Source organism: Mastomys coucha, unplaced genomic scaffold (assembly GCF_008632895.1).
Source record: "Mastomys coucha isolate ucsf_1 unplaced genomic scaffold, UCSF_Mcou_1 pScaffold14, whole genome shotgun sequence".
Taxonomy (NCBI): domain Eukaryota; kingdom Metazoa; phylum Chordata; class Mammalia; order Rodentia; family Muridae; genus Mastomys; species Mastomys coucha.
Genome location: NW_022196896.1, coordinates 122,647,831 through 122,664,089, shown reverse-complemented (window position 1 = coordinate 122,664,089; position 16,259 = coordinate 122,647,831). Strand labels below are relative to the sequence as shown.

At 35.8% G+C, this 16,259-nt stretch overlaps 1 protein-coding gene across 5 annotated transcripts in view; it reads left to right on the top strand.

The window, feature by feature from the left end:
- The window catches only part of LOC116088824 (solute carrier organic anion transporter family member 6A1-like), a 64,728-nt gene extending 49,740 nt beyond the window's left edge, over positions 1-14,988 (top strand). Inside the window, exons 11-14 of one of the 5 annotated variants that reach the window (XR_004118028.1) lie at positions 4,564-4,628; positions 6,931-7,068; positions 13,063-13,161; positions 14,842-14,988. Coding sequence is in view for 2 of the 5 variants with exons in the window: in XM_031368544.1 (XP_031224404.1) it covers positions 4,564-4,628; positions 6,931-7,068; positions 13,011-13,138 (331 nt within the window). In the remaining 3 variants the exon portion in view is untranslated. Of the gene's footprint in view, positions 1-4,544; positions 4,629-6,930; positions 7,069-13,010; positions 13,162-14,841 lie in introns of those variants that run through there. The other 4 variants (XM_031368545.1, XM_031368544.1, XR_004118030.1 and 1 more) reach the window with 4 other exon arrangements.
- Positions 14,989-16,259: the final 1,271 nt, after the last annotated feature.

Sequence of the window (16,259 nt, the reverse complement as noted above, 5' to 3'; positions counted from 1 at the left end):
TCTCTATATATATATATATTGTTTTGTTTTTGTATTTCACTATTTTTATCTATTTTTTTTTATTTTATTTATGCCCTACACTGCTCGCCTAATTGTAGCTCTTAACTACATACCATTGCCTATAGAAAGTTTCTGATTCTGACTGTTAGCACCAAATCTCAAGTGGGAAAAGACCAGGCCAGTGTAGCCCCAACTTACCTATGTTGGCAAAATTACCATTTTCTTATTTCTGTTTCCTATGAAGCTTCACCCACAGTAGTGCTGCTCTCTAGTCACCTCCTCGTTTCTAGCCCCACGTGGGCACCATTCTGTTGCTGCCTGCAGATAAATATGAATGGGTTTTCTAGGAGAGAAGTAGGAGTCTAGGAAAGTTAAGGGAACTAGGAGCCTAGGAAAGTTAATGGAACTGTACGGTGAGAGGAGATAAAAAATGGGACCCAGCCATGGTTATTGGTTATGCTTTCAGTCCACCATGGGTATTAAAACTGTGCAACCAGCAGGCAGGTAGGCAGAAATCCCTCCCTGAGTCTGTCAACATCTCTTGGCCCAATCAGAATCTTCATCTTCGGTCTCTGTAGGCGGGAGTTCTGGCATAACAGGAACTTGGACAAAGGCGCGGCTATTAGCAGGAGCTTAGAGAGAGGCATGGCTATTTGTGGCAAGGCAAGGTCACAGTAAATGTGGCCAGGTTTACATATACACATGAAGGTTTGTGTGCTATATTTCATCTAGTTTTGCTCCCCTAAGTATGCATTAATTTTACATTTAAAATTCTAAAAGACAGAGATATGAATTATGAAACTATTAATCATGAATAGTAATGGTGAATTTTATAAATTAGGCATTTTGGATAATGTTTAAAGTTTTCGTACAAGGAAATAAATAGGGAAGGGGCATAAAAAGGTGCCAAGGTGGTTTTTTCCTTTTTTTTTATATTACTTTTATTTATTTTACACTTGAGCCATTGCCCAAGCCCAGTCCCCTCCTCTCATTCCACTCCTCCTCCCTACTGTCTCTAAGAGGTTTCCAACACCCCCCTACACACCCCCTGACTTGGGGCCTCAAGTCTCTTGAGGGTTAGGTACTTCTTCTCCCACTGAGTCCAGAGGAGGCAATGCTCTGCATTAGAAGAGTCTAGGGCCTTAGTCTAGCTCATTTATGCTGCCTGGTTGGTGTCTCAGTGTCTGAGAGATCTCAGGGATTCTGCTTAGTTGAGATTGCTGGTCTTCCTATGGGGTCACCCTCCTCTGCAGCTTCTACCATTTCCCTAATTCAACCATGGGGGTACTAGCATCTTTCCATTAGTTGGGTGTAAATATGTGCATCTGACACTTTCAGTTGCATGTTAGGCCTTTCAAAGGGCAGTCATGAGAGGCCCCTGTTTGTAAGCACACCATAGCATCAGTAATAATGTCAGACTTGAGACTTTCTTTTAAACTGGCCCTCAATTAGGGCCTGTCCTTGGATCTCGTTTTCCTCAGATTCTTCTCCATTTTTTATTCCTGCAGTTCTTTGAGACAGAAACAATTCTGGATCAGAGTTTTTGACTGTGGAATGGCAACCCCATCTTTCTACTTGATGACCTGTCTTTCTACTGGAGATGGACTCTACATATTTCCTCTCCCCACTCTTGGCATTTTATCTACAGTCCTTCCCTTTGACTCCTGAGAGTCTTTTACCTTCACGCATCCTAGAGGGTAGCCTCTTCCCAGGTTGTATATTTCTTCATTTTGCTGGCCCTTAGGGCTTCTTCCTGTCTCCCCATGACCTCTACACACGCACACACACACACACACACACACACACACACACACATCTGATTGTGTTCCCCTTTTCCCCTATCCCTCCCCTCCCCTCTCACACTCAGGTACAACCCTCTCTGTTCCTCCCATGATTGTGGGATTGAAACATTCTTACTTGGCCCCTCTTTTGTATATTTTGTATATTAGTCATCTTTTGGATTTGGGCTTAATTAAGTTTTCCCCCATATCTAGGTTGCATATTTAACCTATTGACTATATTTTTTGTATTACAGAAGATTTTCAGTTTCATGACTTCCCAATTCTTGATCTTAGATCCTGAGCCTTTGCATTTTGTTTAGGAAATTTCTCCCTGCCAGTGAGTTTGAGTTTTTTTCCTACTTTCTCTTCTATTGGGTTCAGTGTAGCTGTTTTTTTTGTTGAGGTCCTTGATGCACTTGAACTCTCCACATACCTATTCAATATTGTAATTGAAGTTCTAGCTAGAACAATATGGCAACAACAGGAAATCAGTGGGCTACAAATTTACAAATATGTCAAAGTACCACTATTTGCAGATGATATGATAGTATAAATATGTGAATTCCAAAATTCTATCAGTGATCTTCTACAGCTAATAAACAAATTCAGGAAGATAGGTGGATATAAATTAACTCAAATCAGTAGCTTTTCTTTATACAAATAATCAATGAGGATGAGAAAGAAAATATGGAAACACAAATAATATAAAATATGTTGGGGTAACTCTAACCAAAAAAGTGAAACATGTATATGGCAAGGACCTCAAACCTCTCAAGAAAGAAAGAGAAAAGACCTCAGAAAATGGAGAGATCTCCATGCTCATGTATTGGTAGGAATAACAGTAAAAATGGCCATCCTACTAAAAGCAATCTAAACATTCAATGCAATCCCCATCATAATCCCAACACAATTTTTCACAGATATGGAAAAAGCAATTTTCAATTTCATATGGAAAAATAGAAAATTCAGGATAGGGAAAACAGTTCTGAACACTATAAGAACTTCTGGAGGAATCACCATTCCTAACCTCAAACTGTACTACCAAGTCATACTGATAAATCCTTAATGGGATTTTACACAGAAAGACAGGTCAATCAATGGATTAGAATAGAAGACCCTGAAATAAATGCACATTATTATGGTCCCTTCTTTGACAAACAAGCCAAAAATATACAATGGACAAAAGAAAACTTCTTCAGTAAATGGTGGTGATCTAACTGGTAGAAAAATAAAAAATGATCCATATTTATTACCTTGTACAATTCACAAGGTTCTGATCTAAAATGCAGATCTATATTATATTTTTCTCAAACAAATACTTGATTTAATCAATATGAAATACAATGTTAATTTTTTTTAAAAGAAATACAATGGTCAAGTGGAAGTTAGAGAGCTGGAAAAGCTAAGAACACAAAAAGAAGTGCTACAGAGTCAACTAACCTAGGCCCATGTGGGCTTCAGAGACTGAACCACTGACCAAAGATCATGTAGGGGCTGCTACATTTGTAGCAGATATGCAGCTTAGTCTTTATGTGCATCCCTTCACAACTGGAGCAAAATCTCTGACTAGGGTCCATGCCATTGGATAACCTTTCTCTAGCTTGTCAGCCGAGTTGGACCTCATTGAGAGATAATGTGCCTAGGCCTACTGTGACTGGTCGTCCCAGAGTGTAGTGGTACACAAGACATCTCCTCTATCTCTTAGGAGAAGAGGAAGGGTAATAGGGAGGGGGAAGGTATTTGTAAGTGTGGGTCTGTGAAGAGAGAAGGATTAGGGGTGTCTCTGTAATCAAGGGGCACTGAATAAAGTTTTAAATATATATAATGCACACTTTATTGTAAAAGAATTAAAAAATAAAAATCTCTTCATTTTTACTCATAAATGTATATAATCAACTTTAGATTTTTCATTATGTTATTTCTTGCAAACAAGCCTTTTCTATATTTAATGCTATCTTCCTGTGTATTGGTTGATAAATTAGATTTGTTTTCATTAGTGTGGATGAGTGTCTCCTCCATTATATGATGTAAAGTTAGTTTTTTTCATTTATTTTAATTTGGAGTTGTGAAATAATAAGGGCACCATATGAAAGAGGGGAAACTCAGAAAGTAAGATGATTCAAGTAAAATTGAATAAAGTTGCAACCAAACGTAGGAGGGATGTAAGTAGGGTCATTCCATAGTGTGGTATGCAGGCACGATGCTCTTCAGGAAATGAGAGTGAGAGAGGAGGCCTTGTAAGAAAGACCACCTTCTGAGAAACTCACTCACCTCAAGTAACCATGGAGAGAAGCCTGAAGGTGAAGCTTGAGCTGTCTCTTTCATTCAGAGTGCCATTTAGTTAGAACCCAATCAAAGGCCAGAATACTAAGTGTAGACTTACTGATACAATTTATGGAGTATAGAATATACCAGAAACTGCAAACTAGGAAATTACAGAGTGTACTTAACAGTGCTGAAATGGATTCTAAGCAATACCATACTTGGCAGAGGGAGGAAAGTAAACGTGAGAGCTAGACAGTGCTGAGTTGTGTCAGGAAAATGTGGCTCAGGCAGATTTGATCTATAAAGTTCTTTTCCATGGAAAGAATTGCAAGGTTTGAGATTTTAGTTGCATGTTAAATAATGGGTAAATGAATAGATACACTCTGTGTTCATAGGTCAAATTGAACTTTCGTCAACCAGATAAATATTCGTGTTATAAATTAAGTATAACAAATATATTTAAAAACATAAACCTAGCATGTTACTCACAGGTAATAGCATTGCTATGTGCTTTCAGAAGTGTACCTACCAGTTGGAATTCAATGAGCCTGGGTGTGATGTTTACAGTCCAGAGATTCATTGGTATGTGTTTTGAGCTGTGTTTAATGTACAAAGTGGTTCATCTTTGATATGTAAATTTTCATGTATATTTAAACTTCAGGATAAATGATATTGTAAAGTGATACAAAATTGAACATGAGATTGCTCTGAAATATTTAGGAGCTAAGTAAATACAGAGAGAAGTTAGGTAAAATAAAAACCATCCAATTAAACCAAATATGCATTAATTACATTTTGTTAGGTGAAGTCTTGCATTTGGAGCTCAAGTGTCTTTACCATCGCATACAAATTTCACTGATACATTATATAAAACATCCACATATTCAAAGTAATAGTATACTTGTTGTAGTATGCTTGTGGATGGCCATAAGAAATATGTCCTGTGAAATATTTTACATAATCACAGTTTTTGACCATATTTGTAGTAGTACTCATAAATTTCTTCCTGCAGAGTAGTTCTCTGGTTCAATAAGAAAGGGGTTTGTTGTCTATATAAACAATCTTGCCACTATTGCACCATGGGCACTACCTGCCTGAAAGCTTTGTACTGTAGTTGGGTCTGGCTGTGCATAATACCCTACTTTTCTCCATCAGCCTTCATAGCTCACCCAGTACTATGAACGCTAGTCAGCAGAGAGATTTCAGGATTGTTTTCTCTGTGTCCTGTAACCAAAGTGTGTGGTGTCCTCAGTCATCAGGTCTTACACCATCTAGATGTGGTGGTACTATTATCAATGGTTTTAGTCCATATTGTTTCAAGTGCCTCTACAGCCTCCCTGACCAATAACCATCAGAAAGAAAAATTATGTTTGACACTAAGATTTTCACTTAATATTATATGTATTCATGGAGAGTATTATTTACAAATATTGGATCTGTTCAAACTCTGAAATAATTCTTATCACTTGATCCTGTTATACCATTATGGGGTGTATAACCAAAGAAACTGATATCTTATTAGATCAATACCAGCATATTCATGCTCGTTGATTTTATATTCCATTACAGCTAGGTTTGAAGCAAGCTTAGATGTCATCAACTAATGAATAGACCCTGAGAATGCATCCATGTACATAGTATAGCTTTACTTACCAGTAGTAAAAAAGTAACATTGAGAAACTTGTAGAAAATGGATATAACCAAAAGGACTTATATTGAGTAAGGTCATTCATGTCCACCAATATAATTTTAAATACTCCTTTTCATATGTGGATCCTAGCTTCTGACCATTTGTAAATTTAACCCAAAGTACATTTTGAAACTAGAAGTGGCCCGTGGCTTGGTAGGATGCAATTGGAGAGGAGGGATGGCATAATATAGGTGATATCAAAGTAGAAAGGGAGAATTTAGGGAACAACAGTGTTCAGGCCTGGAGTAAAATTGCAGAGCAGCAAAAGAAGGTCTAGTGGAAGCCTCAGAGAAAATGAAGTCCTCATGATAAAGTTACGTGGGCAACAATGATCTTGCAATGTGAGGAAAAGTTTATAAAGGAGAATGATAAAACTCATGTGATATGAAACAGCAGAGGGAAATACTGGGTGCTGTGGTTTTAAAAGTATGAGAATGAGATGAAGAAAAAAAGAAATATAGGATGAGTCCATCAAACCTAAGAATGATAGATTTATGAAATCTTACTAGTTTTTATGCTAAATTAAAATAAAAGATGTGAATAGAAAATACGTTTTAATTTAATTGGTAGCAGCATATTGAACCCATGTGTGTATATGTGTATGTGTGTATGTGTGTGTGTGCCTGTGTGTCTGTGTCTGTGTGTGTATACAGGTTGTTGCCACATACATACAGTTTCAAACATCCACTGAAAATCTTGAAGTGTATTCTCTTGGGATATGTGAAGGTTCTCTAGAGACATAGACAAGAGAATGCAGTCAGAAAATAGTATTTAGTCACTTTTGGTCATTAAAAATCTCATAGTTATCTATCTTTAAAGACAATAGGAGTTAAAAAACATGTAATATAGTTCTGTTGTTGTAAATATGCTGTTAAATATTCCCTGAAAAATACAAAATACTACTTTATAATATCTTGTAAATAATAGCATGGGCAGAATTCTAAAATCATTGCAAACTACTAATGGTATACACGCAAGGATCAGGATATTGATTTTCAGGATTTTTAACTAATACAAAAAAAGGCTATTACAGAATTTTAAATAATTTTTAGAGGATTCTGTGTGAGTGTGTATATGTGTGTGTGCGTGTGTGTATGTGTGTGCAGGTGGGTATGTGTGTGTATGTGTGTGTTTTGAGAAGAAATTATTCTTATCCTGTTTTCTTTTGAACTACTACTAATCACTGTTTCATAGGCTCTGCCCCAGGAGTACTACTTTTTGCAGCAACAACAGATTTTACTTGTAATTTCTGGGATATTAATGAATGTGGAGAAAAAGTTCATTGTTGGATCTACAATGAGGAACATTTGGTCTACACATTTCAGACAATGTGTAAGTGATATGAATTGTATAAACTTAAATAAAGTTGATTTTAGAATTTTCAATTGTTTATACCAAGGTAATAACTATGAATAAGTACTTTGATATTTAAAGGCTAACATAATTGTATAGAAAGTATTTTATAAACTTGTATTACATAATTCATGGAAATGGTTATATTTTTCTGATAAATGCATTCTAGATTTCTGTGTTATACATCAAGAAACGGTGACAATTAGTATAATTTCAATGTGTTGACTATTTTATACATTTTTGAAGCCAAATTAAATTTTCTTTATAAGTATTTTGAGAGTAACAAATTTAAACATTAGATAACTTTGAATAAGATCTATAATAGCTGTTAGGTGGTTTTAATAGGTATCACACCCCCCACCCCCAACACATTCTTCCATTTGAATGCTTGGCACAAAGACAGTGACACTGTTAGGAGGTGTGGCCTTTTGAAGTAGGAGTAACGGTTTAGAGAAAGTATGTTACTGTTGTCAAGCTTAAGGTATAGATCTTATAAGCTCAATCTATTATGTTCAGTGTGGCATACAGTAACCTGACGTCTGCCAATCATGTTGTAAGAACTCTCAATTTCTTTTCCATCATTCTGTCTGCTTGCACTCCAGCATGCTACCCAACATCACAGTAATGGACTAAGCCTCTGATAGCATAAGCCATTCCCAGTTAAATGTTTTCTTTTATAAGAATTACTCTAGTGTCTCTTCCCACCAGTAACATCCTTAAGACAAAAGTTGGTACCTGGGAATGGAGTATTACATGATAGGACTGAACATGATTTGATTTGGAGGAATGTAGATTTTGGCTTAAGGATTAGGAAAGATTGGAATGCCTTTTAACTGGGAATAATGGGTCATACTAGTAAGAACATAGGAAACAGTGGTGCTAAGTGTGATTTGAACTGTGGGTGCTGAACTGTGGGCTGAAGAAGTTTCAGAATAGAAGGATTTTAGTATGTTGAGATCATTTTTGTGATATTAGGGTGAAGAATATAGCTACTCTTTCCATTATGTGAAGAGTCTTCTTGAGGTTAAAGTTAAGATGTTTAGAATAATTTCATTGGCAAACAAAAATCTCAAACAGCCTAGGTTAGACTGTCCTGTGTTTCACTCATATGAAGAACAATTTGATGAAAAGGAACAAGGGAAAATACTAAATGTATGTTTCATGGAGGAAATGGGTACCAAGAAGTACAAAGGAGCTAAATCCCATGTTCAAGCAGATAAACATATTAAAGACATTAAGTAAAATAAAGGGATTTGTGATATCATGGCAAGAACCCATCACGGTAAGTTTCTATCTTGTGTAAAGGAATTAAAAAGCACCTTAGGTCTTGGCATGGAGGTACATGTCTTTAATCACAGCACTCAGGGGACAAAGACATGCAGATATCTGAGTTCATGGTCAGTCTAGTCTACAGATGGAGTTCAAGAATAGTTGAGTTTAGGCAATGAAGGAAACTATCAAAAAACGAAAGCTGGTGAAGACAGAATTGAATGAGGTGGCCATGTTACAACTCCAGCTAACAGCAGAATTTGGCATCTTTGGACATGTTGTTCTGTCTTTAGAAGCAAGGATAAAAGAAAAAGGTTATGGAATCTTCCTCTGTGACTAAGGAAATTTGTTAACACAAGGACTGTGTCAAGGGTGTCCATGCATGGAGATCCCAAAATGTTGGAGATGCCAGATCCATTGGATTCCTTCCAGCTAGCAAAACACATGGAATGAAATCAGCCAAACAGATACATGTTGGAATCAGTAAAACTGAAAGGAGATAGAGATTCGAATAGGACTTTGACATCAGGCAGAAAGATGCAGATTTCAAAGATTACCATGCTGGGATCTTGTTCCTTTGTGTTTTGTTTCATTTTGCCTTGTATTTCCTTGCTTTCGTCCAGTATTTACTGACTTTGCTCCTTTCCCTACCCTTTGGAAGAGTAACGTATATCCTGTTCCATGTTGGGACTGTGTGATCTGCCTTTTAATTTTCATGTTACAATGGATTACTGATAAGAGATTGCATGAATCTCAGAAAACACTTGGAACTTTGGATTTTGAAACGTGTTGAGACTGTGATAGACTATAGGGACTTAAGAAATTGGACTAAACATATTTTGCATTATAATCCAATTACAAACCTATTTGGCCAGGAATTGGAATTTAGTGGTATGGTCCCTATAGACCCATGTGTTTGAATGCTTGATCCATAGAAAGTAACACTATTAGAAGGTGTGGCCTTGTTGGAGTAATTGTAGCCTTGTTGTATATCACTGTGGAGATGGACTTTAAAGTCTTCTATGTTCCAGCTATGCCTAGTGTATCACAGAGTTCTATTCTTCTGCCTGTGTATCATGATGTGCAACACTCAGTTCCATCTCCATCACCATCTCTGCCTGCTTGCTGCCATGCTTCCTGCCATGATAATTATGGACTAATATTCTGAAAATGTAAGCAGGACAAATTAAATGATTTCCTTTATACAATTTGCCATGGTCATGATGTCTTTTCACAAAAATAAAATCCAAACTAAGGTAAATTGTAAATGAGATAATCAAAATACTATTATCTCTTTCAAGACTAAACTTCAAAGTTTCATCATTCTGGTAGGATAAGATATATATTTTAACATTTTTAGGTATTGAAAATCTCTCAACTGTATGATAGATTTGGTGTCCAGATATGGTGGAGAGGTATCACTGAATTTTTTTTTTAAAATAAAATGCAAATAAACATAAGAGCTTCATGAAAAAATATTGGATCAAACTGACAATATATTTGCTAAGAAACTACAAAGAAAGAAAACGAGAATCATGCAAATTCAGATATTTTATCTAAGAATCTAAGAATGATGGACCCCACACAAGATGAATTCTTACATTTGATAAAATATGTGTGCATCAAAGGCGTGAATAGTGAATGTCATTTAATTGAATTGATATCAGCATGTTGAAGCAGAAATGAATGTATGTGTGCATGTTTGTGTGAATGAGTGCAGCTACTGCTGTGCACACTTTGGAATGTACTACACAGGGATATGACTACTGTATAGACATAAACAAGAGGATGCAAACAGGACAGAGAGTGTGAAAAAGAACTTAAATTTAGCAGAAATAAAAAATCAGAAAATAAGAACAAATTAGAAAGTTAAAGCTTTCTAATCACAAAGGAACTGAGGTGATAAACTATAATTTCAATGGCTGGATCACATATGCACAAAAAAACATCTAGGAAGTCAAAAGGCAAGTTGTTTCAAATTATCTAGTCAAGGAAACACAAAGCGAAAAGAATATGACGTAATGAAGAAAACCTTTAGGGCTTATTAATCACCTTCTAGAAATTTCATAAAGAATGTACAGTAATCTCAATCACTGATGAATGGATAATGTCCATATGACATTGCATGGCAGATACTATTCTGAACCCAAAAGAAGGAAAAAAATGTCTCTTTTGAAAATACAAATAAATAAGATATATATTATGAATATTACTGTTACATTTTCAATTGCTCTAAAAATAGTTGAGTCTTGGTATTTTATAATAAAGTTTATAAAGCCCATAGTCTGGGAGTTTCAAATTCCAAATAGGACTACAATTCAGAAAGGACCTTTTTGCTGCACCAGATCATAGTCCTCAACATAATTTCTGGGACTTGCCTGTCATAGAACTACCACATTGTGAGACAGGAAGCTAGAAAATCCAGAGCTTAGGCTCATTGCTACCATGGGAAGTAATCAAGGTCAATGACTCATAAAATCCATATCTGTGGTGTTCTCTATGAGTCTCCCACTGTGCCCTACCTCTTGTAAGACTCATTACCAGTGTATTAATAAAATAAAATTAACCTTCCAAGACATAAATGTCCAATCTGTAGCAATCCATTCCTGGATCTATGATCTTCTCCAAATATAAGATATAATAATTTCGTCCTCATAGAGCCAAGGATCCTGCAACATCCCTGCAAAGATTAAACCCACGGATTTAACTGAATGAAAACACTTTCAGATATGAGCTGCTGTTTTCAAAAGTTACATGTTTACAACATAGGAGTGTGCCACCCACAGGGTAAACATCAGTAGTCCAAAGAAAGATGTCAGGAGGTAGAGAGAAGTGCAGATCTTGAACAAAGAATAAAACCTACCATGGAAGATACAGAGTCTTCAAGCTCCAAACATGATATTGTATAAAGATTGTAATGCTGGGTAACCCCTCAAGCAATGTTTGATCTGTGATATTAATAAACTTTTAGGACCCAGAGTTTTTATTTGACTCTGGCTTTGCAAATTTTCAATAACTTTATTTGATGCAGTGGAATATTTTTTTACTAATTTGCTTTTCTATTGCCCCTCTTGCAGATCCACCACTTTCAAAGCTCAACTTCCCATAACCCCATTAAGCCTATTCTGTATAGGCTCAAACCTTGTAGCACATTTCAGTCTGGTCTTCAGGACTTTCTGTGAACATTTTGTTGAAGCTGTTAGGAGCCCCACAACACTTGTAGTTTGCTTCCCTGGACAACTATGACCACTTAGTAAGATCTGCTGTCAAAGTGAATTGTGATATTGAAGACTGAGCCATGGCTATTTTTGTGGTACACACTTGGCAGCAAGGAGAGAAAGTTCCCTGAGCAGGAAGTCTATGTCTGGTGCCAAGGGAGTCTTTAAAATGTTCTGGAATGTCCTCTAGATCTTTCTTCATTGTTGTGATCCACGACTGTCCACTCTGACAGTCACTAAGCTCATTAGAGAGTGCTTACTGGTCCACACTTAGGTTTTGTTCTTCCAAATGTGGTTTTGCTCTTTCCTGACCAGGCTATAACATTTCTAAATCTTTACTAGTCTAAAATTCTGAATAAAACCAGACAGTACAGCCCACTGATTATCATTACTGTTTGGTTGTTTGAATATTGTCCTCTCAATATTAAGCACATCTCTTTGTATTTCTTTGGACTTTGTTCTGTGCAATCATTCCAGTGAGTCTTTATAAGACTACAACAGAATGTTCTGGTCTCTCACAGGTCCTTCTTGGATGAAAATATAGTTTTCCACCTCTTGCTTCCATCTGCTGTGGACAATGTGCTCCATGTCACTGTCATGAAGTTCTCCCTTCTTTTGGACGTTAATTCCTTATTTCTTTAGTTATTAAACGTGGAAAAATTTAGCATATTGTCTGGATTTTTTCCACTGTGGTCAGATACCTTTTTTACTAGCATGCCATTCTTCTTGGAAGAGCTACTACGTTTAATTTTAATAATTTCTCATTCTTTTCTCCAACTTCTTACTTCCAAATGTTCATTACAGTCAATCACTACTTATAATTTTCATGGTAATATTACTTTTCTATCACAGGTAACTAAGTCTTTGAGATGATCTCCCTTAAAACATATCATAGTTCATAAATGGAAAAGACTTATTAATGTTTTTCATTTGAAGTGGCTGTATTACATAACTGGGATTGAATTGCTACAACAGTTCGACTCCAACAGGGTATTTCACTTATGAAGTTTAATTATTTTTATGTAATATTTTCAATTTTAAGAAATTTAAGACAAAAATTAAACCCATAAAACCATTATTAGTGTTTATGTGTTGAAAGTGATCAATATTTCAAACAAGATATATAAAACTTAAAGCAAGTTTAAGTTTTTAGTCATATTTAAGTTTTGAAAGTATAAATCATGTACTTGAAAATTAATATAGTTTATGAACTCATGGAACATTATGTTTTAGAAGCTATCTGATAAGTATGAAATATGGAAAGCATTTCAAAATACATAATTTGAGGTAAGATTAGAATATCATTTTGTAAATGGGAAATTAACACCTTTCAGAAGTAAAATTATATGTTTTATTTGAGTAAATGGCACTTTTCATTTGAAAACTTTTGTTTAATATAATATAATTACCCTTTTGTTTTATTTTTTATTTCAGGGATTAACTTGCAGATATTGACAGGCTTGCTTTGTCTTTATGCGGTTTATAGATATGATTATGTGGTAAAAGGAAAGAGTAAGATATCGGCTACTCCTGTAAAGGATACAAAGGAAGAAGAAGGTTAATTTCTAACTGACTTCTTCATTGGGTAAGGATTGTTTGCTTTACCTTTGTCAATAGAATAAAATATTGATAATTTTAAAACAGTAATTGCGAATAGTTACATTTAAAATATTCTTCATATTATCACAAAATTTTTATTTGGTATGTAAAACTACTGTTTGTATTAAAATAATTGTTGAGATAATTGGAGTATAGACAATTGTTCTTCAATAATCCTATAAATTTGATATTTCCCCATAGAACATATAATGAAATTAAACTTAAGTTTGTATTAAATTTCAAAGTACATTATTGTAGCTTTTTAGAGTCAAAATTATATTCATTGGTGATTTGACATGGATTTTTCCAGAAAATTTGTACTACCCCTGTTTTGCTGTTTTTTGCCTTAGAAGAAATGAAATTCCATGTCTTCACATATCTCTACTTTTACTTCCACTTGGATTTTATTAACAATAACCAATCACCTGAGTCAATTGTCCATTTTTCCTTTATTCTTATATTTATATTTAATCACAGATTATACTTAATCACAAATATTTCTTGTGAAGAAACATTTGCACTTGACAAGAGAATAGGTATCAATCAATATATGGAATTATCCTTGAGTTAAAACTTTCCTTAAGAAATTTTAATTTTTCACACATTATTCATATTTTTGTTTTATTTTTCAAGTGCTAGATGAACTGATTTTCTAGAGCAAAAGTCATAAGCCAGTTTCCCCTGTTGTGTTCTTCTCTGGCAGAATTGACAATCTTAAATGGGAATGTATCCTTGCATGGAAGAGTGGCTCTGTCCATACACACAGCACTCAGAAGGAAGTGTGAAGCAGGAAATATCCATTGTACTCACCTCTTTCATTGAACATACAACATGAAAATTTATAAACTAGTTGTCTTAGTTAGGCTTTTATTGCTGTGAACAGATTCTATGACCCAAGGCAACTTTTTTTATGGATATTTTATTTATTTACATTTCAAATATTATGATTTTTAACAGTTTCCCCTTTGGAAACACCATATCCCATGCTCCCTCTTCCAACTTTTATGAGGATGCTCATCCACATATCTAGACACTCCTGCCTCCCCGCCCTGGCATTCTCTTACACTGGGGCATCTAGGCTTCCCAAGACTAAGAGCTTCTCCTTCCATTAATGTCCAACAAGGCCATCCTCTGCTACATATGTGACTCGAGCCATGGGTCCCTCCATGTGTACTATATTGTTCTTGGTTTAGTCCCTGAGGGCCTGGCTTACAGGTTCAGAGTTTCAGTCCATTTTCATCAAGGCAGGAACATGGCATCATCCAGGCAGATGTGGGGTTGGAGGAGTTAAAATTTTTACATCTTCATCTGAAGACAGACAGGAGAAGATTGGCTTCCAGGTATTTAGGATGAGGGTACTAAAACCCACATTCAGGGAGAGGGTAGATTGGTGAGCAGGGAGAGGGGTGAGGGAACGAGGTATGTTTTTATTTTTTGGATTTTTTTTTTGGTTTTTGGTTTTTTGGAGGAGAATCCGGGAGAGGAGATATTATTTGAAATGTAAATAAAAAATATCTAATAAAAAAAACCACATCTATAGTGAAAACATACTCCAACAACAAAGCCACACCTCCTAATACTGGCAACTCCTTGGGCCAAGCATGTTCAAACAATCACACTAGTTTTATGTAGACACTGACTAATTCTTTTTGGTTTAAATCTGTAGGACTGGAAAATCTGTGACGTACTGCAATATATCCTTTAAAAATTCCATAAGATGTTGTTTTGCTATAATTTCAGGAGAAAAAGAACATTAAATTATCTATGTGGATCTTTATTTTCATAATAAAAATTACTTGTGTGAAATATCTAATCATGTTTTATGGACTAGCACTTTTTCTTAGTGTTTTTGAGGTGGCAGTGTGTTGTCGGCACAGGTCACACCTGGGCAGTTCTCAGGAGGCAGATTTCTCACTCCAGCTTGTGGGCTGTGGGCACTGAGCTAAGGTTTTCATCTCTATGGACAAGCACCCTTACCCACTAAGCCATTGGCTAGCCCTGGAATAGGATTTTAAAATATTATTCAATATGTGTAGTGTGTGGTGTAGATTCCATTAAGAACTAGATTCAAATTTTTAAATTATAATTATTGAAATATTCTTGAACCTACTGAGGGCCATGCCTATCCACTGGTTATGGTCTCTAAAAGTTCTATTTCACATTTGTTGAATATTTCACCTAATGTCCTCCATGTTGGGTTCTGGAAACCTCTTAGGTTCTCAGGGACATTCTAGTGGCTATCCCCAGTTCACCCTCCCCACCTGCTACACACATACTTCTAAATTCCTGATCCCCAGTACTTCTCCTCTATCCTCTCCTATATCTGAACTGGTCTCCATTTTTGTCTCACTCTCCTCTCTCCCTCCCAGATCCCACTCTCCCTCTACTTCTCAGAGATAATTCTCGTCCCCCTACTGGGTAGGACTGCAGCATCCACACATTGGTGTGATCTTCCTTTTTGGTGGGTCATGTATGGTCTGTGAGTTGTGTTATCAGTATTTGGAGCTTCTCTTTGACTAATATCAAATTATCAGTAAGTACATACCATATGTGTTCTTTTGTACCTAAGAATTTCACGAACTCATTCTTTTTAAAACCTGAATAGGACTCCATTTTGTAAATGTACTACTTTTTCTGTATTCATTCCTCTGTTGAGAGACATCAGGGCTGTTTCTAGTTTCTGGCTATTATAAATAAGGCTGCTATGAATATACTTGAGTATGTGTTCTTGTATGAGCATTTTTGGTTATATACCCAGGAGTGGTATATCTGGGTTGTCAGAACTATGTCCAATTGTCTGAGGAACTGCCAGACTTCATTTCCAGAGTAGTTGTACCAGCTTGCAGTCCCACCAGCAACTGAGGAGTGGCCCTCTTTTTCTCTACTTCCTAGTCAGCATCTAGTATCCTTGGAGTTTTGATCTTAGTCACTCTGATTTGTATGAGGTAGAATCTCAGGGTTGTTTTGAATTTTTTTAAACTTTTATTGCATTATGATGAGAAAAGTTACATGATTTCAATTTATCTGAATTCGCTAACATTTAAAAACATATTTTAAGTAAATAGAATTAAATCACATTCTTGT